We start from the raw sequence: 20,490 nt of genomic DNA on the forward strand, positions 1-20,490 counted from the left end.
TTGAAAACTATTGTGGGAAGACGTTGTCTTCTCATGCATGATGAATCAGTTTCAGATGATGTATAACCATACCATATTATATACGTGGATCGGGGGAGAACTTAATTATTCTCATTTTCACACCGCATTCTTTATGAACACTCCTCGCCTTTTCAATGTAACTTTGACGCAACATACACTTTATATGTGTACATAATAGGTGGTTGTAGATGTTATATACTGCATAGTTTACATGCATGTTATATGTGCTTTGAGCATGTATATTGATAGACATAGCTTTAATTTGTTACAACTCAGGATTACTATCATAAAAATAAATAAAAAATTGCAACTTTGCATATATCTTTCATAACATTAACTCAAACCAACATCATTACCATGTTTAACCATTTAAGAAGTCTGTAAAGATTGGCTCTATAAATGTCAAATTTCACGTTTGTTTTAGTTATATGTACTCCCTCCGTCCCGGAATACTTGACCTGTTTTCCTTATCGGGCCGTCCCTTAATACTTGACCTGTTTCTAAAAATGGAAATATTCTAACAATATTATATTATTTCTCACTCCACCCCTATTAACCCACCTACCCCCTACTCCATACAAAAAATAATTAAAAATTCAACCCCTTCTCTCCCCCAACCCCACCCCTTCACACATTTCCCATTAACTACATTAAAATAATACCCCACTATCAACTACTACCTATTAAATTAAATAAGTCAATTCAAGTCCCTTAAACTCTGTGCCGGTCAAACTGGGTCGAGTATTCCGGGACGGAGGGAGTATATTGTTAGTAATATATTTAAATTTATATTTGAAAACTATTGTGGGTAGAGAGGTTGTCTTTTCATACATTAGCCAGTTTCATATAATTTGTAATGTAACATGGTAAGTGGCCAGGATCGGAGTCCCTGTTGTCATTCTCAAGTTCACACTGTACTATACGTAGTATTCTAATTTTGTGAAACACTACCTTTAAGTTTGGTGGTTTTGTGAATTGCTAACTTATAAAAACTTTTTTTAATTTAACTACCTTATAAGTTTGGTTTGTTTGACTAACACTACCATTTGACGTTTTTCGTTAATGTTTTCCGTCGTGTATTTCTTCTATTCTTTTAAATATCTCTGTTCATTTGTCATTTTGTGCATTTGCCATATTAAATAACCGTTGTAGTGGAGTCCAAAGACGTAAAACATTAACAAAAAAACGGCAAATGGTAGTGTTAGTCAAACAAACCAAACTTATAAGGTAGTAAAATATAATTTCCTTTTTAAAAGGTAGCAATTCACAAAACCACCAAACTTAAAGGTAGTGTTTCACTAAATTTCCTTTTAAATATAACTCTGATGCTACAGGTTACTCCGTATTTGCGTTTTAAGTATAAATACATTTACAATTGGTATACATATACAATTGGTTGTAGCTCTAATGCATTTGATATTGGATGTAATACATGCTTTGAGAATAATTATGTATATAAATGGACGTACATGGTTTTAATTTGATATCATGCACGTGAATTACTATCATAAGATAATACTCTCTTTATCCCTATCTGTTTGCCCCATTTGTCAATTTAGTTTAATTTGTTCTCTAAAGATTGCCCCTTTACTATAAATGCTCATGGAACCACAACTTTACTTACATAAGAACATATACATTGTGGTTCTTGAAGTGGCTCTTCAAATAATTCTCTATGTACTAATTGTTTGTTGGTTCAGTGGTGATTGAGGCTGAACTTGGTAGGGAGAACCCGTGTTCGATCCCCTGCAACAACAATTGGGAGGGGACTGAAACATATCCACCCAGAACTCGCCCCGAATCCGGATTAGCCCTAAAAGTGAACCGGGTGCTAACACCAAAAAAAAAAATTCTCTAAGTAACTCTCCAAAAAGAACTATATCTTGACCAACATTTGGGCTCTTGTGTAGCTCTTCATGGAGAGCTACTTCAAGATAACTCTTGCCCAATACACCTTCAAGAGTTGTTCTTGTTGAAAAATAGAGAGTAACTTTGAAAACTGGATAGTAAATTTAGTCAAAAAGTCAATTAATTGTACGTGGACCATCAAATGGTAAAAAAGAGATTGGAGAACTCACTTAAGCAATCAACCAATGTTGGTTGTTTTTAGAAATGAATTCTTGAGAGTGTCTTGTAGAGAGATAGCGGTAGATAGAGAGGGTGAAGAGCCCTCCAAGAGCTTTTTTGAAGAGCTAACCAATGTACATCCACTTTTGTCTTTTCTTAATTCCACTCATCCATTTCTTAATAAAACACATTTGGTTCATGGGGCGGCAAACAATAAGGGACAAACTAAGGGAGTATATAAGATGAGTTGCGTACTTGGCTATATAATCCAAGTTTCTATATATATCTTTCATAGAAGATGCTCACCCTAACATCATTATCATGTTTAATCAAAGTAATTTGTAAAGATTATTAATTGGTATTATAAATGTCAAAGATTTGTATTGGTTGGACTATCTATTTATGTTAATCCCAAGCTTTTATTCTTTTTTTAAAATTATTGTGGTTAGAGGTCGATTTTCTTTCCATGCTAAAATCAATTTCAACTGTTCCGTGGTTTTTGATTTGCAGATTCTAGGTATGAGGTATAGATTTAGAATTGTCTTAACTCATATTATGACCCTGTTTGGTTAGGAGCTGTTAGCTGTTAGTTGATAGCTGGTTTGACTAGCTGTTAGCGGTTAGCTGTTTACATTAGCTGATTTGACTAGCTGGTTGCATTAGTTGTTTGTGTAAAAGTGTTTGGTAAATTAGCTGATAGTTGTTAGCTGTCTAATATGTAAAATGACCATTAAGGACATTGACATACTTTGTTTCTTATTAATATTAGACAAATATTTTATTATGTTAATTTTTTCTCTCTATATTTTTCTAATAAACATCGACTAAATAAAATAAATTTAATTTTTTTTTAAAAATTATTCTTTATTTAATTTTTGTTAATAATATATATTTTTCAAATAGATAAATATTACTAATGAAATTTTAAGCATGATTGCAATATACTTCAATTGCTTCAAAAAACTAATATTAAATTTATTATAACAAAAAACGAATCTAGTAAATATGGCGAAATAAAAAAGAAAGTGAGTAATGTTTTTAGGAGAGAAATATGTAGGGTACCAAGGTTGATAGTGGTTGTAATAATAAGCAATAGTAGGACAAAATAGTCATTTTCATCCACTTTCTCAAACCTCTAATTGCAAAAAGCTCATATATTGAGCTTTTTCAAAATTAGCCTTTTCACCCCAAAACTCTCTTCCAATCCTCTCCTAACCAAACACTCCGATCCCATTTAGCTTTTTCTAATGGTCAAACCTCTAATTCACCCCAAAAAGCTCTTTTTCACTCAAACCTCTCCTAACCAAACACCCCCTATATGTTTGGTTGAAGATTTTAAGAATTTCAAAACCACATATAAAAAACTCAAGGTATGGGATATAGAAACCTAGGAGGAGAGGTGAGTTTGGCTCATACCTCTACTCCAGGTATCAAATAAAAGGAAAAAAATTCATCCCAAACTGAACCAAATACACAATACTAAGAATCAAGATCCAAACTCATACTACCTAGATATCATTTCTAATTTCAACCCCATATCAGTGTGCGAACTAAACGCCTCTTGGAGATTTGTCTTTTTAGTCCGGAATCAAATTGGTACAGCAATTAAATTGGGAAGACAGAAAGTGAAGTTGGTTGACTTTACTAGGTACTCCCCCCGATTGCCCCATTGCAACTTTTTTTGTCAAACTTTGAAAAATTTGGCCAAAAATTATCATTAGCCTATAAGAAATAATATGGGTTTTTGTTAGATTCGTTACAAATTATCGAAATATCAACTTTTCATAATTTCTATGCATATTTAATTAGGGATATTTACGTTTTAAGTCGTGTATTAGAGACCGTAAAAAATTAAATGGGACAACCTTTTAGTGACAGAGGGAGTAGTAAAAATTTACCATTTCCATCGGCAGTTTGTCGGGCCACTTAATGCAATTCACAATGAACGCCACTACAGACGTATAGTCAATGTAAATTACTCCATAATACAATGAGTATTTTTTTTAATCAGTAATATTTTGTTAGCACAAAGTCTTTGGAGCAGGTTTCTAGGAACTGGGAAGGACTAATCTAAATCCAGAACACTATAATTAACGCTAAATAACACGTACAACAAGCTCAAAATCAATAAGTGTGAAAAAATGAATGAGAAAAAACTAGCAGCATGTTTCATGTTACTGGAGTATGCGACTATCGGCGTTGTACTAACCGTAGGAAGCAGGCTACTAGACGGGATGAGTTCCCGTTGCTTCGGCTTTCGCTTCCTAGGCGTAACACTCGTGGTCATTGGTGTAACACTCTTAATCATGGTCTACATTGCTTGTGCAACCATAGATCTTGCACCGGGTTTAGCTTTGGCAAAGTCGTTATGTTGTTCGGTACCTTTGTTGGTTGTGTTGGTCACTTTAGGGATCTTCGCGTTGAAGGTTAGCAGTAAAGGAGGCGGAAAGTCGTTGCCGGGGCGGTCTTATGATGAGTATCATGTAGAGTCGTACTCAAAATGGATGTATAACAAGGTTAATGATACTTATAATTGGGAAAGGTATTATAAGAAGGTGCTTGTTAAGCATCATGTTTGCAAAAAGTTTGACACCCTTGATGAGTTTCACAAAAGAAAGTTGTCTCATTTTGAGGTAAATTGAACTCCTCTTTCTCTTTATTGAGTACGTATGTTCTTAGCAAGCATTTTGATAAACACTCACTATTCGATCAACAATATTGCACTTGATTACTACTATTCTCGTTTCTGAAAGTTTTTTAAATTTTGAAATTTGTGTCCAAATTTGATTTTTTTTACCATACATTTCTAGTATTATATTCATTGGACATTAATTTTGTTAAATTTCTCGATACATGTTTTCAAAATACCTAACATTTATTTTAATTTCAAATACGAAATTGAATAATTGAAGATTGCATTGGATTCCGAAGTATATTTATCCATATTAATAATTGAAGATATCCATTGGAGTTCGAACAAAGGGTAAATGTTATTACTTGAGATCTCAATAACTTCAAATTTGGTCATCATCTAAAAGAACCATTATTATTAAATGAAAAAAATTTATGTGCCCTATAAGCAAAATTTTCTAAGATACCACCGGAAATGAGATTGTAATTACGAGTGCATTCTACTAATTTGATTTTCACTTAACTGATCTTATCTGAAAATGAATAACAGGCTTGTTGTTGCAAGCCCCCAGAAGATTGTAATTTCAATTACACAAGCCCGACCATTTGGGTAAAGCAAGAGAATGGAAACTACACCAACAATGACTGTAATAGATGGGATAATGTCCCAACGACTCTATGTTTCAATTGCCAATCATGCAAGGCTGCCTTTCTTCAAGATCTAAAGAGTAATTGGTTTCAAGCGGGTGTAATTTTAGTTTTGTTAGCGGCTAAACAACTCTTGCTTGTTACTTGTTTTCTTTGTAAATTATGCCATGATAAATGAAAGATGATGGCTAGCAATGGTGGAGCCAGAATTTTTAAGTCAGGGTGTTGGCTTGTAATCAAACTAGTTTTATATACACACAATGCATGTGAAAGTAAAAATAAAAGCTAAATTAGGTAATTTATTTAAGGAAATTTTGTTATTAATGACCTTTTATAGTCCAAAAATTGGAGAGGGCGCGCGTTTCTCTCTCTAGTTTTTCTCTCCTGCTTAGCAGTGATGCCATGGCAAGGAAAGCTAGAGCTCGGATGAAGGCAACAAATTCGAACCTCGATAAGAATGGAAGTGACACACAAGCTACTGGATCATCTGCGAGAATCTTGGAGGACCTTGAACAGGAAAGGGAGGCGTTGGCGCCACTAATTGTTAATACCCAGAATGTTGGAGATGGCGGTTTTGGGGATATTTTATCTCCGGCGGCGTCGCTTTTGGCTCTGCAACACCAGTCATCAGCACGAAGGGATTTCTCTGAGTGGCTATCACACATTCACTCGAACTCGAGGCCGATTGCGTGGGTGGATGACATTGAAGGTAACCCTGTTTCTCCGATTAAATTTGGGGATATAAGGAGTAACTTGAACACTGATTTTGACATAGCTGCACATAATACTGTTAATACTGAAGCAACTCCACATAATACTGAGAACATTTTGAATCAATCCATACCTTTCCATAATCTGGAAACAGGGGATTGTGTGACTATTGATTTAGAGGACATTCAGGAGGAAATTGATTATTGGAACTCTGCTGTAATGTGCTATGTGGTGGGTGCTAATCCCCCTATTCATGTCATGGAAGGGTTCATTCGAAGAATTTGGAGGAATATGGGGGTGGACAAGGTGGTATTGGGGGCAAAGGGGGTATACTTGGTGAGATTTGCTACAATGGAGAAGAGAGATGCTGTGCTAAAACTGACTCGACCCTTTTTTGATAGTAAACCAGTTATACTGAAGCCTTGTACTCAGGACATGGATTTCACAAAGGAGGATTTGAGATCTGTCCCAATCTGGGTGAAACTGCACAGGTTGGGATTCATGTATTGGGGGGAGAGAAGTTTGAGCAAGATAGTAGGGAAGCTTGGGGTACTGAAAAGGGTAGATAATGCAACTGCAAAGAGAGATAAATTGCAGTTTGCTAGGGTGCAGGTGGAGGTGCTTGTAGATCAAGAATTTCCTGAGGTGCTCAAGTTTGTAAATGAGAAGGGGGTGATGGTGGAGATTGATGTGGAGTATGAGTGGAAACCACTGGTGTGTACTGTCTGTAAGACTATGGGGCATGATGCCAGAAAATGCAGGAAGGGTGGTAGTAGAAAGATGTGGGTTCCTAGACAACAGGCTGCACCTGTTGTTGCACCAATTACCAGAACTGTTTTGGTGCCTGAGAATGGTGGGTTCCAAACTGTGTTGCAATCTAGTAGGAGGAGAGAGCAAAGACCTCCAATTATTCCCATTGTGAACCATTTCCAGGTGCTAGACACTGATGATGCCACAGTGGATGATGCCTCAGTGGAGGATGATGGGGGTGAGGATCAACTTGGGGGTGATGATGTAGGAGGTGAGGAGATGTTGCAGAACATTGTTTCTGGGAGGGGGGACTCTCCTGGTCACAATGGATAGGATTGTTAGTTGGAATGTGAGGGGGATCAACACCCAGAGGAAGCAAAATGAGGTGAAGGCTTTTATTCACTCTCATGGAGCTGGGTTAGTTGGTCTCCTTGAGACAAAGGTGCCTCATACAAAAATGGGGGCCTTATATGTTAATATGTTCAATGGTTGGTGTTTCACTACCAACAGTAGCAGCTGTAAGGGAGGGAGAATTGTGTTAGCATGGAATCCAAATGCTTTCACTCTTAGTGTTCTGAAAGTTACCAGTCAATTGATTCATTGTTTGGTTTGTCCAAAAAGTGGGAGTGTGGATTTTTGCTGTACTTTTGTCTATGCTTTTAATCAGAGCAAGGAAAGAGAGGATCTATGGAGGGATCTGTGTGGCTTGGGTATTGGTGTGCACAAGCCTTGGATAGTTCTGGGTGATTTTAATTGTGTTCTGAATATAGATGAAAGGGTGGGAGCTCCTGTGAGGCATCATTCAATGGTTGCCTTTAGGAATTGTGTAGATATATGTGGCCTAGAAGATGTTAAAGCTGCTGGACACTTCTACACTTGGAGTAATAAACAAGCAGGGGAGGCTAGGGTGTTTTCTAAAATTGATAGGGTTATGGCTAATGACTTGTGGTTTCAGAATTATCCTAATGCTGAAGCTGGTTTTTTGTCTGAAGGAGAATATGATCATTGTCCTATTGTGCTTGCTGTGTACCCCTGTGATAACATTGTAAAGAAGCCTTTTAGGTACTTTGCCATGTGGAAGTATGCGGAAGGCTATACTGATCTGGTTAAGGTGAATTGGTCAAAGGGTGTGGTTGGTACTCTGATGTATCAGGTGGTTCAGAAGCTAAAAAGAATGAAAGGGGTTTTTAAAGAGCTGAATAGAACAGGTTTCAATGATATCCATGCTGCTGACATAAAAGCTAAGCAACATTTGGATTTGTGTCAGAAGAATCTTCACCTAGCACCTGGTGATAGTGAGCTTGCTGATAGAGAAGTTGAAGCTGCTAAGAGGTATAAATTGATGCATGCTGCTTATATTTCTTTCCTGAAACAGAAAGCAAAAGAAGCCTGGGCAAAGGATGGAGATGAAAACAGCTCTCTCTTCCATAAAAGCATTAGAGCTCGGATTATTCATAACACAGTGCATGCTATCCATGATATGCATGGTAAGTGGGTGTGTGATCCAACATTTGTGTCTGCTGCTTTTCTGGAGTATTACCAGAATCTCTTGGGCACTAAAGCTTCTAGTAGAAGTCATGTTATGATTGATATTGTGCATGCTGGTCCAACACTTGAACAACTGCTGAAAGACCAATTATTAGGCCCTGTCACTAATGAGGAAGTCAAGTATGCTATGTTCTCTATTAATGGTGACAAAGCCCCTGGCCCAGATGGGTTTGGGAGCCATTTTTTCAAAGAAAACTGGAACATAGTTGGGGAGGATGTAACAAAGGCTGTTCTGGACTTTTTCCACACTGGAAAACTCCTAAAAGAGATTAATTCCACTACTATCACTCTGATTCCCAAGACAAAATGTCCAAAAAATGTTACTGAATTCAGGCCCATATCCTGTTGCAATGTAATTTATAAATGCATCACAAAAATCCTCTGTGAGAGAATGAAATGTGTGCTACCTATGTTGATAGCTGAGAATCAAGGGGCCTTTGTGCATGGTAGATTTATCATGCATAACATAATGATGTGTCAAGAAATTGTCAGACAATATGGAAGGAAGAATGCATCACCTGGTTGCTTGATCAAATTGAAGGAAATAATGCCCTTGGTCCAAGTATGCATTCTATGTTAAGTCTAATAAATGCGGTTCAGTATTAATTAACAAGTTAATAATTCAGTGAGATCAAGTGAGCTGAATGCCTAGCTAGAGGCCGCTTCAGTTCAAGTGGAATTAATGATATTAATCCACAGCTTACTCTTGACTGAACCCGTAGGGTCACACAAATAGTACGTAAACGGATCAAGTATCTAATGGCATTAGATACTCTATCTATGGATATTCGGAATCGACGGATCTTGGTTTCAGTGGGAGCTGAGATCGTCACAAGCAAGAAATGAATACTCCGGAAACGATGATATTGCCGGAAACGGAAATATGGATCATATCGGAAATATAAATATTATCCAAGTCGTAGATGTTGCCGGAAACGGAAACATGGTACGTATCGGAAAATATTATCGGAAATGGAAATGTTGCCAGAATCGGAAATATTGCCGGAAACGGAAATATTGTCAGAATCGGAAATATTATCAGAATCGGAAATATTATCGGAATCGGAAAATAATTCCGGAAACGGAAATATTAAATATTTGTTCGAAACGGAAATTGATTCCGGAATCGGAAATATTAAATATTGTTCGTATCGGAAATGAATTCCGGAACCGGGAATTTAATCGGAAGCGCATCGGACGAGGCCTGCCGGACGAAGGCCCAGCACGAAGCCGGGCCATCGCCCAACAAGCCAAACGCGCGCCACAAGCCCAGCCAAGGCAGCGCCCAGGCCTACCGCAAGGCAGGCCCAGCGCGCGCCAAGGCCACGGCTGCGTGGGCCTCGCTGCGTGGACTGCTGCTCGCACACACGCGCATGGGCGGCCCTTGTGGCTGCCGTGTGTGTGTGTGTGTGAGTTTGTGTTCATGCATGATTCCTAAAACTATTAGAGTTAGTATATGATTAAATTCCTATTCCTAAAAGGATAAATTAATTAATTAGAGTTCTTGTAGGATTCTAAGTTTAATTAATTCGTGTCCTACTAGGATTACAATTCCCTTTCCATAACTCTATAAATACGTGCCTAGGGTCACATATTTTCAGAGATTAATTCAAGTATTCAAAGTGAGTTTTGAGAGAAAAATTCAGCCACATTCCTTGCTCAAAAGTGCCGAAAATTCTAGTACCTTAAGGGCGATTCTAGTTGGTCAATCTTAAGGCGGATCCGGACGTGCTGTGGACTGTCTACGGAGGGACGACACTTGGAGTCCTAAAGACTTGTTCTTGTTCGGTTCGGGCGCAGCTAGGGAAGGCACGCAACAAAGAGTATGCATCTAAATTATGCTATATGATTATGTGTAAATAATATGTATTCCTGGCTTAATGGTTGTTTCCGCATGATTTATGTATTGTCATATGTATCATAACCTAACAGTGGTATCACGAGCCCCTTATTATTTTCATAATCTAAATTGCATGAACATGGTTAAATATTACAAATTTGCAAGAATTAAAAGGGGTGATTAATTTTCGTAATTGTTAATTAATTGCAAATTGCGTTTATTTAATTATACGTACGCAGTTTTTCGGCAGTTTCTTCGTTACTCATCCAAATCGAGTGATTTTTGTGTCAATTCCGCATGTAAAAGGCATTCTAAAATTTTGACAAAAAAAGTACTTTTCTGCCGAACCCAGAATTCTCAAATTCGAAGCCTAACTATGACTTTTCGAAGGTTTTAGTTTTTCGAATGCAAAATTTCGTAAATTTAAGATGTTAAATTAAATATTTGCGATTCTTGTTGATAAATCTTGAATTTTTGATTGACCTACTGTATATGTTTAACAAGTTTGAATGCCTAGCCTTGTTAATTATGCAATCTAATTTGTAATTATGATTAATTTGTTGAAAATTAGAATAATTTAGAATTAATTTGATTTTCATAATTAATTATAATTTAATTAGAAACCTATGATTAAAAACCACCATAAAAATTGTAAATTTATAATAAATTTTAAATTTTTATGACCTAGACTTGAATCCATAATAATCGGAAATCAATTGGATAATAAATTTTCGATTTTTCGCCCTAAAATTATGAAATTAATATTATTTATTAATTTGTCATTAATTTTAAGTATAAATTTTAAATTTTTATGCGATTCGTTCATATTACTTGCACGCACAAAGCAATGGACGCTTCGTGTTACCCTTAAGGGGTGTTGTATAGTGCGGGCATGCGACGACGAGCAAGGGAGTTCGTCGCCCGTGCGGCACGAATGCAATGAGCAAGGGCATGGTGCACGAGCACAAGGCAGCAGCCCTGCCTTGTGTCGTGGGCCACGAGCTATGAACAAATGGGCATGGGCGAAAGGCAAGCCAAGGCAGTCGCGTGTGGGCAGCAAGCGAGCTGCGCCACGACGTGCACTGCCTCGCGCAAGCGCGCGCAGCCTCGCGCGCAGCGAGCGCAAGCTCGCGTGCCACGAGCGCTGCGCCCAGCGTTGAACGCGCGCAATTGCTTGCGCACAACGAGCGATGGCTCGCGCGCTCAGCGAGCGATGGCTCGCGCGCACAGCGAGCGATGGCTCGCGCGCACTGCGAGCGATGGCTCGCGTGCGTCGAGCGCTGGCGCGCGCACAGCGAGCACCACAGCGTGCGATGGCTTGCGATGGAGATGCAGCAGCTATGCGACGAGCGCATGGGCTGCGCGCACATGGCCAGCAATGGCTGTGTGCGTGCGGCCCATGGGCGTGCAATGCGTAGGGTGTTTGCGTTGCGATTAGATCGTTTTGAATGTTTAATTTGAAATTTTTCAGTTTACGTAATTTTAATTAATTTTAAAATTAATAAATTAAATTATTTTCTTGGATTTTAATATTTTAATTTTAAATTATTTTCTTGGATTACGTAATTTTAAATCGATAGGTTTACCTAATAAGTTCTTAGACGTACCTATCAACCAAGAATAGTTTCTAGACTATTAGCAAAAGGCTTTTGCTTACCTAAGATGTTCTAGGATTAAGTCGACAAACTGTGCTTAGTTCTTCAATGATTTTAGGATCTTGGAATCATTTTATTCACACCTGCCGGAACACATAACTTGAATAAAATGCTTAATAAACATTGAATTATGCATGTATGCTAGAATTTAAGTTTATTAAGAGAAACTGTGAATGATTATTTATTTGTTTATTCTTTTCAATTGTAGTTTTTAATATGGCAAACAACAATTCATTCAACATTCGATCAATTCTCGAAAAGGAGAAGTTGAACGGGAAAAACTTCCTTGACTGGCAAAGGAACTTGCAAATAGTTCTTATGCAGGAAGAAAAGGAGTATGTCCTAGATGAGGCGATGCCCGAAGCTGCAGGCTGAAGGAAATAATGCCCTTGGTCCAAGTATGCATTCTATGTTAAGTCTAATAAATGCGGTTCAGTATTAATTAACAAGTTAATAATTCAGTGAGATCAAGTGAGCTGAATGCCTAGCTAGAGGCCGCTTCAGTTCAAGTGGAATTAATGATATTATTCCACAGCTTACTCTTGACTGAACCCGTAGGGTCACACAAATAGTACGTAAACGGATCAAGTATTTAATGGCATTAGATACTCCATCTATGGATATTCAGAATCGACGGATCTTGGTTTCAGTGGGAGCTGAGATCGTCACAGGCAAGAAATGAATACTCCGGAAATGATGATATTGCCGGAAACGGAAATATGGATCGTATCGGAAATATAAATATTATCCAAGTCGTAGATGTTGCCGGAAACGGAAACATGGTACGTATCGGAAAATATTATCGGAAATGGAAATATTACCAGAATCGGAAATATTGCCGGAAACGGAAATATTGTCAGAATCGGAAATATTATCGGAATCGGAAAATAATTCCGGAAACGGCAATATTAAATATTTGTTCGAAACGGAAATTGATTCCGGAATCGGAAATATTAAATATTGTTCGTATCGGAAATGAATTCCGGAACCGGGAATTTAATCGGAATCGTATCGTACGAATTAGCATCGGACGAGGCCTGCCGGACGAAGGCACAGCACGAAGTCGGGCCATCGCCCAGATGCTTTCACAATCATCAGTGAGTTGAAGAACATGTTCCATGACTTTTCGAAGGTTTTAGTTTTTCGAATGCAAAATTTCGTAAATTTAAGATGTTAAATTAAATATTTGCGATTCTTGTTGATAAATCTTGAATTTTTGATTGACCTACTGTATATGTTTAACAAGTTTGAATGCCTAGCCTTGTTAATTATGCAATCTAATTTGTAATTATGATTAATTTGTTGAAAATTAGAATAATTTAGAATTAATTTGATTTTCATAATTAATTATAATTTAATTAGAAACCTATGATTAAAAACCACCATAAAAATTGTAAATTTATGATAAATTTTAAATTTTTATGACCTAGGCTTGAATCCATAATAATCGGAAATCAATTGAATAATAAATTTTCGATTTTTCGCCCTAAAATTATGAAATTAATATTATTTATTAATTTGTCATTAATTTTAAATATAAATTTTAAATTTTTTATGCGATTCGTTCATATAACTTGCACGCACAAAGCAATGGACGCTTCGTGTTACCCTTAAGGGGTGTTGTATAGTGCGGGCATGCGACGACGAGCAAGGGAGCTCGTCGCCCGTGCGGCACGAATGCAATGAGCAAGGCATGGTGCACGAGCACAAGGCAGCAGCCCTGTCTTGTGTCGTGGGCCACGAGCTATGGACGTATGGGCATGGGCGAAAGGCAAGCCATGGCAGTCGCGTGTGGGCAGCAAGCGAGCTGCGCCACAACGCGCACTGCCTCGCGCAAGCGCGCGCAGCGAGCGCAAGCTCGTGTGCCACGAGCGCTGCGCCCAGCGTTGAACGCGCGCAATTGCTCGCGCACAGCGAGCGATGGAGCGCGCGCAGCGTGCGCTGGCGAGCGCGCACAGCGAGCGATGGCTCGCGTGCGTCGAGCGCTGGCGCGCGCGCACCAAGCACCATAGCATGCGATGGCTTGCGATGGAAGATGCAGCAGCTATGCGACAAGCGCATGGGCTGCGCGCACATGGCCAGCGATGGCTGTGTGCGTGCGGCCCATGGGCGTGCAATGCGTAGGGTGTTTGCGTTGCGATTAGATCGTTTTGAATGTTTAATTTGAAAATTTTCAGTTTACGTAATTTTAATTAATTTTAAAATTAATAATTTAAATTATTTTCTTGGATTTTAATTTTGAATATTGTAATTATAATAAATTTTATTTATTCTAATTATTTTACTAAAATTAAAATCATGAATTAATTTAAATACGACTGAAATTAAATTAAACTTTTTGATTCAATTATAAATTTATATGAGCTTTAAATTTTAATTAAATTTGTATGTTTCCGGTTAGACTAGAAATACATTTTTATGTTTAAAATTAGTAAAGCATATGAATTTATTGGTTTAAGTGGGAGCCCTTTTAGTCATAAACTCTTGATTAGGTCTACAAATCCTTAAGGTTAAAACAACTTGATTAGAATTAATAAGGACTGAATAATTGGTAGATTATTGGTGCCCTTGATTAATTGCTGCAAATGTTTACGTGATGCATAATGTGTTTTACTAACCAGCTATGTGGGCCATTCATGATAATGAATGGGTGAATGGTATATATTGTATATGTACTGTTTTGCAGGTTATGAAGTGACTAGTATGGCCCAAATAGGATAGAAAATATGGTCTGCGTACCATTAATTTGAATGTAATTGGTCTAGAGTACCAAAGTTGTTTTTCAATTCAAATATGGTCTGCGTACCATCAAATAGTTGTAATTAGTTATAGCTTATCCTATTTGAAGAAAATGGTGCCTCCCACGGAGATTTTCAAGACGGACTTTGAAGTCAAAACTTCAAGATGAAGTCGGGCCATACTAGATCACATTTATCTTATGCATGTTTTAAGTTATTTATTGCTTTTAAATATGTCTTAAAATGCATGAGATCAAAAGCTTGATTATGTTGCATGATTAAGGATTTTAGTTCACTTAAAATCTAACCAACATAGTAAGAGCCTTAAGTTCCAAACTTAAAAAATTGAGTTATAAGGTGCCATGCCAAAATATACACTTGCTTGGATATCCTTTACATCAATCTAATAATAGTTTTCGCTCAGCGAGGTGTTACTTATTGGTCCTAAAGGGGCAAGGTACACAAATAATTGTGAGTACATGTTAGTTTTGGTGAAACTCAACGATATAAGTAAGGAGTCCTTTTATGTCGTGGCAAAATCGATAGGTTTACCTAATAAGTTCTTAGACGTACCTATCAACCAAGAATAGTTTCTAGACTATTAGCAAAAGGCTTTTGCTTACCTAAGATGTTCTAGGATTAAGTCGACAAACTATGCTTAGTTCTTCAATGATTTTAGGATCTTGGAATCATTTTATTCACACCTGCCGGAACACATAACTTGAATAAAATTCTTAATAAACATTGAATTATGCATGTATGCTAGAATTTAAGTTTATTAAGAGAAACTGTGAATGGTTATTTATCTGTTTATTCTTTTCAATTGTAGTTTTTAATATGGCAAACAACAATTCATTCAACATTCGATCAATTCTCGAAAAGGAGAAGTTGAACGGGAAAAACTTCCTTGACTGGCAAAGGAACTTGCAAATAGTTCTTATGCAGGAAGAAAAGGAGTATGTCCTAGATGAGGCGATGCCCGAAGCTGCAGGCGACGGGGTCACTCAGGCAGCCCTCAATCGTTGGATTGATGCCAACAAGGATGTGAAATGTCTAATGCTCGCCACCATGAGTGCGGATCTGCAGAAAACGTTCATCAACTCAGATGCTTTCACAATCATCAGTGAGTTGAAGAACATGTTCCAAGATCTGGCTCGAGTCGAAAGATTCGAGACTCATAGGCAAATTCTTGGGACCAAGCTTAAGAAAGGCGAGCCCGTAAGTTCACATGTTCTCAAAATGATTGGACTCATTGAGAATATGAGTCGGCTGGATCAGCAATTTTCTCAGGAAATGGCTATAGACACCATCCTCCATTCTCTTCATAGCGGGTATGATCAGTTCAAACTGAACTACAGTATGAATAGTCTGGACAAAACGCTCACTGAGCTTCACGGTATGCTGAAGACCGCTGAAAAGACGCTCAAAAGTGATAGGCAGGATGTGCTTATGGTGCGTGGGGGCAAGTTCAAGAAATTTCAAAAGAAGAGGAATGCTAAGAAAGGTGGCAACAAGGCCAGCCCAACTAAGCAAACTGGCACCAAATCTGTAAAGAGGAAGGTCAGTCAACCCACTTCTGAATCCGAATGCTTCTACTGCAAGAAGAAGGGGCATTGGAAGAGAGATTGCTTGAAGCTAAAGGAAGATCAGAAGAACGGAACAGTCGTTCCATCTTCAGGTATTTTCGTTATAGACTGTATACTTGCTAATTCAACTTCTTGGGTATTAGATACAGGTTGTGGCTCACACTTATGTTCCAATCCACAGGGACTAAGAAGAAGTAGAAAGTTAAGCAAGGGTGAAGTCGACCTACGAGTGGGAAATGGAGCACGGATTGCTGCATTAGCTGTAGGAACTTACTATTTGTCGTTGCCCTCCGGGCTAGTTTTGGAACTGGAAGAATGTTTCCATGTTCCAAGTCTTACTAAAACCATCATTTCAGTTTCTTGCTTAGATGCTAAGGGATTTTCCTTTTTAATAAAAAGACAATAGTTGTTCGTTTTATTTTAAAGAGATGTTTTATGGATCTGCTAGATTAGTCAATGGACTTTATTTATTAGATCACGACAAACAAGTATATAACATAAATACCAAAAAGGCCAAAAAGGATGATTCAGATCTCACTTATCTGTGGCATTGTCGATTAGGCCATATAAACTTGAAACGCTTAGAAAGACTTCAAAAGGAAGGAATTCTAGAACCATTTGACTTAGAGGATTATGGTAAATGCGAATCATGTTTACTTTGCAAAATGACAAAGCAACCTTTCTCTAAAGTTGGAGAAAGAGCAAATGAACTATTGGGTTTAATCCATACAGATGTATGTGGACCAATGAGTACAAATGCTAGAGGTGGTTTCAGCTACTTTATCACTTTCACTGATGACTTCAGTAGGTATGGTTATGTCTACCTAATGAAGCATAAGTCTGATTCCTTTGACAAATTCAAAGAATTTCAGAGTGAAGTAGAGAATCAATTAGGCAAGAAGATTAAGGCACTGCAATCTGATTGAGGCGGTGAATATCTGAGCTATGAATTTGATGACCATCTGAAAGAATGTGGAATTCTATCAGAATTGACTCCTCCTGGAACACCACAATGGAACGGTGTATCGGAACGGAGGAACAGAACCTTGCTAGACATGGTCAGGTCAATGATGGGTCAGGCCGAACTTCCATTAGAATTTTGGGGACATGCACTAAATACAGCTGCACTCACTATAAATAGAGCTCCGTCTAAAGCTGTCGAAAAGACTCCATACGAATTATGGTTTGGAAAGCCTCCAAATGTGTCTTTTCTTAAGATTTGGGGATGTGAAGTATACGTCAAACGATTAATTTCAGACAAACTTCATCCAAAATCTGACAAATGTATCCTTGTGGGCTATCCAAAGGAAACAAAGGGGTATTACTTCTACAATACATCTGAGAACAAAGTGTTTGTTGCTCGAGATGGTGTCTTTTTGGAGAAAGATCACATTTCCAAAATGACAAGTGGGAGAAAAGTAGACCTCGAAGAAATTCGAGTCGAACAACAAACTCTAGAGAATGCTCAAGATGACATTCAGGATGAAACTCAGAGATCTTTAGAAGAATCTGGTAAGAATCATGGTCAATCTAGAAATGTTACCCCGCGTAGATCGCAAAGATATAGATCTCAACCGGAAAGGTACTTAGGTATTTTGACGAACGAGAGCTATGACGTTCTATTACTTGAAAGTAATGAACCTGCGACTTACAAACAAGCTATGACGAGCCCTAGCTCCAAGCAATGGCAAGAAGCCATGCAATCTGAATTAGACTCCATGTCTGAAAACCAAGTATGGGATTTGGTCGATTTGCCAGATGGCTACCAAGCCATTGGAAGCAAATGGGTTTTCAAACTGAAAAAGGACAAGGATGGGAAACTTGAAGTTTTCAAAGCTAGATTGGTTGCAAAAGGTTACAGGCAAGTCCACGGTGTGGATTATGATGAAACCTTTTCACCAGTTGCAATGCTAAAGTCTATTCGGATAATGATAGCAATCGCTGCATATTACGATTACGAAATATGGCAGATGGATGTCAAAACTGCTTTCTTAAACGGCGTTTTAACAGAAACTGTGTTTATGACACAACCTGAAGGTTTTGAGGATCCAAAGAATGCTAAAAAGGTATGCAAGCTAAAGAAATCAATCTACGGATTGAAGCAGGCATCCAGGAGCTGGAATATACGTTTTGATGAAGCAGTCAGTGACTTTGGTTTCATCAAGAACGCAGACGAATCTTGTGTATACAAGAAGGTCAGTGGGAGCAAAATTTCTTTCCTAGTATTATATGTCGACGACATATTACTTATCGGAAATGACATTCCTATGTTGAACTCTGTCAAGATTTGGCTTGGGAAATGTTTTTCGATGAAGGATCTAGGAGAAGCACAGTACATATTGGGCATCAAGATTTACAGAGATAGATCTAAAAGGATGATTGGACTTAGTCAAAGCACTTATATCAATAAGGTGCTTGATAGGTTCAAGATGGCGGACTCCAAGCGAGGCTACCTACCCATGTCTCATGGAATGACTCTAAGCAAGACTCAGTGCCCAAAAACACTTGATGAGCGTAGACGAATGAATGGGATTCCATATGTATCATTGATTGGTTCAATAATGTATGCTATGTTATGTACACGCCCGGATGTTGCGTACGCACTCAGTGCTACGAGCAGATACCAGTCAGACCCAGGAGAGGCGCATTGGACTGCTGCCAAGAACATTCTGAAGTACCTGAAAAGGCACAAAGATGACTTCCTGGTCTATGGTGGAGATGATGAATTAATTGTTAAAGGCTATACGGACGCAAGTTTCCAAACCGACAAAGATGATTTCAGATCACAGTCTGGGTTTGTCTTCTGCCTCAACGGAGGAGCAGTAAGCTGGAAAAGTGCTAAGCAAAGCACCATTGCGGATTCTACAACTGAAGCGGAGTACATTGCTGCACATGAAGCAGCAAAGGAAGCTATATGGCTAAGGAAGTTCATAGGTGAACTTGGTGTAGTCCCCTCCATTAAAGGACCAATAGCCCTGTATTGTGACAATAACGGAGCTATTGCACAGGCAAAGGAGCCTAGACACCACCAGAGAGTCAAGCATGTACTTCGTAGATTTCACCTTCTACGAGAGTTCGTTGAAAGAAAAGAAGTCGAGATTAGCAAAATTGGAACTGATGACAACATATCAGATCCATTGACTAAACCTCTGCCGCAGGCGAAGCACAACTCGCACACTGCAGCTATGGGAATCAAGCATATTGGAGAATGGCTTTGATGTCTCTGTTTACTGTTTTAAAGTTTTAGAGTTTAAATCTTTGTAAAACATTATTGCTTAATCATTCACAATAAATGAAAAGAATTCATTTTTCCATTTAATTTGTGGTTTATTAAATGATGAGTCCCTTCAATTTGACGATATATTCAAGATAGACTGTCAGGACCAGTCCTGTGACTAAGAAATGTCTATCAAGTGAACTTGAATGTCAAAGGTTGAAAATGGTCCCTAGTCGGAGTTTTCTATAAAATTGGACGCATAGAAAACGTTAGACGATTAGAATGCAAGATGACTAGTAGTTCTGTTTCTTGAACTATGTGGACATGGCAATGTCATAATCATTTGCATAGATACTTACTTTGGGAAGACTAGTATCGAACAAGACCTATGAAACTTTACTGTAAGAGATGAAAATCTGTCATAAGTAAATTTCATTAAAATTATTAGACACTAAATCCTCAATACCTGAGTGATTTGAGATTACTTGTTTGAGAACTGGTTGCTTTGACGTTGACCAACCGTCGCACCGTAAAAGGAGGCTATAAAGGCAACGCTCAGGTAATCACCTATCAAACGAAGTCTAATCTCAAGATCGCAAGATTGGGATTGTCCTCCCATGAATCGGGATGAGATGCTTAAAAGTTGTACAAGGCCACTCGGAGAGCTAGAAACTGTGAAATGAACGGCCGTGCTCGGATGAATCATAGGCTATGATTATCTGTTTATTTGATCAGTTGAACTCTGAAACCGAGGAACACCTCTGGACATAATAAGGATGACAACTCTTACCTTATGTTCAAGAGCAAGCATCGAGCGACAAAGGAATTAGGAAATGCATACTTGTCCCTAAGGACAAGTGGGAGACTGAAGGAAATAATGCCCTTGGTCCAAGTATGCATTCTATGTTAAGTCTAATAAATGCGGTTCAGTATTAATTAACAAGTTAATAATTCAGTGAGATCAAGTGAGCTGAATGCCTAGCTAGAGGCCGCTTCAGTTCAAGTGGAATTAATGATATTATTCCACACCTTACTCTTGACTGAACCCGTAGGGTCACACAAATAGTACGTAAACGGA

At 38.2% G+C, this 20,490-nt stretch overlaps 2 protein-coding genes across 2 annotated transcripts; both read left to right on the forward strand.

The window, feature by feature from the left end:
* The first annotated feature begins 4,229 nt into the window (after window positions 1-4,229).
* On the forward strand, window positions 4,230-5,545 carry LOC110797491 (tetraspanin-7-like). The gene is made up of 2 exons (XM_022002601.1): window positions 4,230-4,721; window positions 5,270-5,545. Exons 1-2 carry the CDS (start codon window positions 4,230-4,232, stop codon window positions 5,543-5,545), a joined length of 768 nt encoding a protein of 255 aa, XP_021858293.1.
* A 1,740-nt stretch (window positions 5,546-7,285) lies between these two features.
* LOC130463112 (uncharacterized) lies at window positions 7,286-8,906 on the forward strand. Its single transcript, XM_056832156.1, has 2 exons — window positions 7,286-8,822; window positions 8,869-8,906. Exons 1-2 carry the CDS (start codon window positions 7,286-7,288, stop codon window positions 8,904-8,906), a joined length of 1,575 nt encoding a protein of 524 aa, XP_056688134.1.
* The last annotated feature ends 11,584 nt before the right edge of the window (window positions 8,907-20,490 follow it).

The sequence above is a fragment of the Spinacia oleracea genome, chromosome 6 (genome assembly GCF_020520425.1).
Source record: "Spinacia oleracea cultivar Varoflay chromosome 6, BTI_SOV_V1, whole genome shotgun sequence".
Lineage (NCBI taxonomy): Eukaryota > Viridiplantae > Streptophyta > Magnoliopsida > Caryophyllales > Amaranthaceae > Spinacia > Spinacia oleracea.

Coding starts and splice junctions, on each gene's coding strand:
- LOC110797491 (XM_022002601.1), top strand. CDS start 4,230: ATGAATGAGAAAAAACTAGCAGCATGTTTCATGTTACTGGAGTATGCG. Junction 4,722..5,269: donor GAAAGTTGTCTCATTTTGAG/GTAAATTGAACT, acceptor AATGAATAACAG/GCTTGTTGTTGCAAGCCCCC.
- LOC130463112 (XM_056832156.1), top strand. CDS start 7,286: ATGGGGGCCTTATATGTTAATATGTTCAATGGTTGGTGTTTCACTACC. Junction 8,823..8,868: donor TCAAGGGGCCTTTGTGCATG/GTAGATTTATCA, acceptor AGAAATTGTCAG/ACAATATGGAAGGAAGAATG.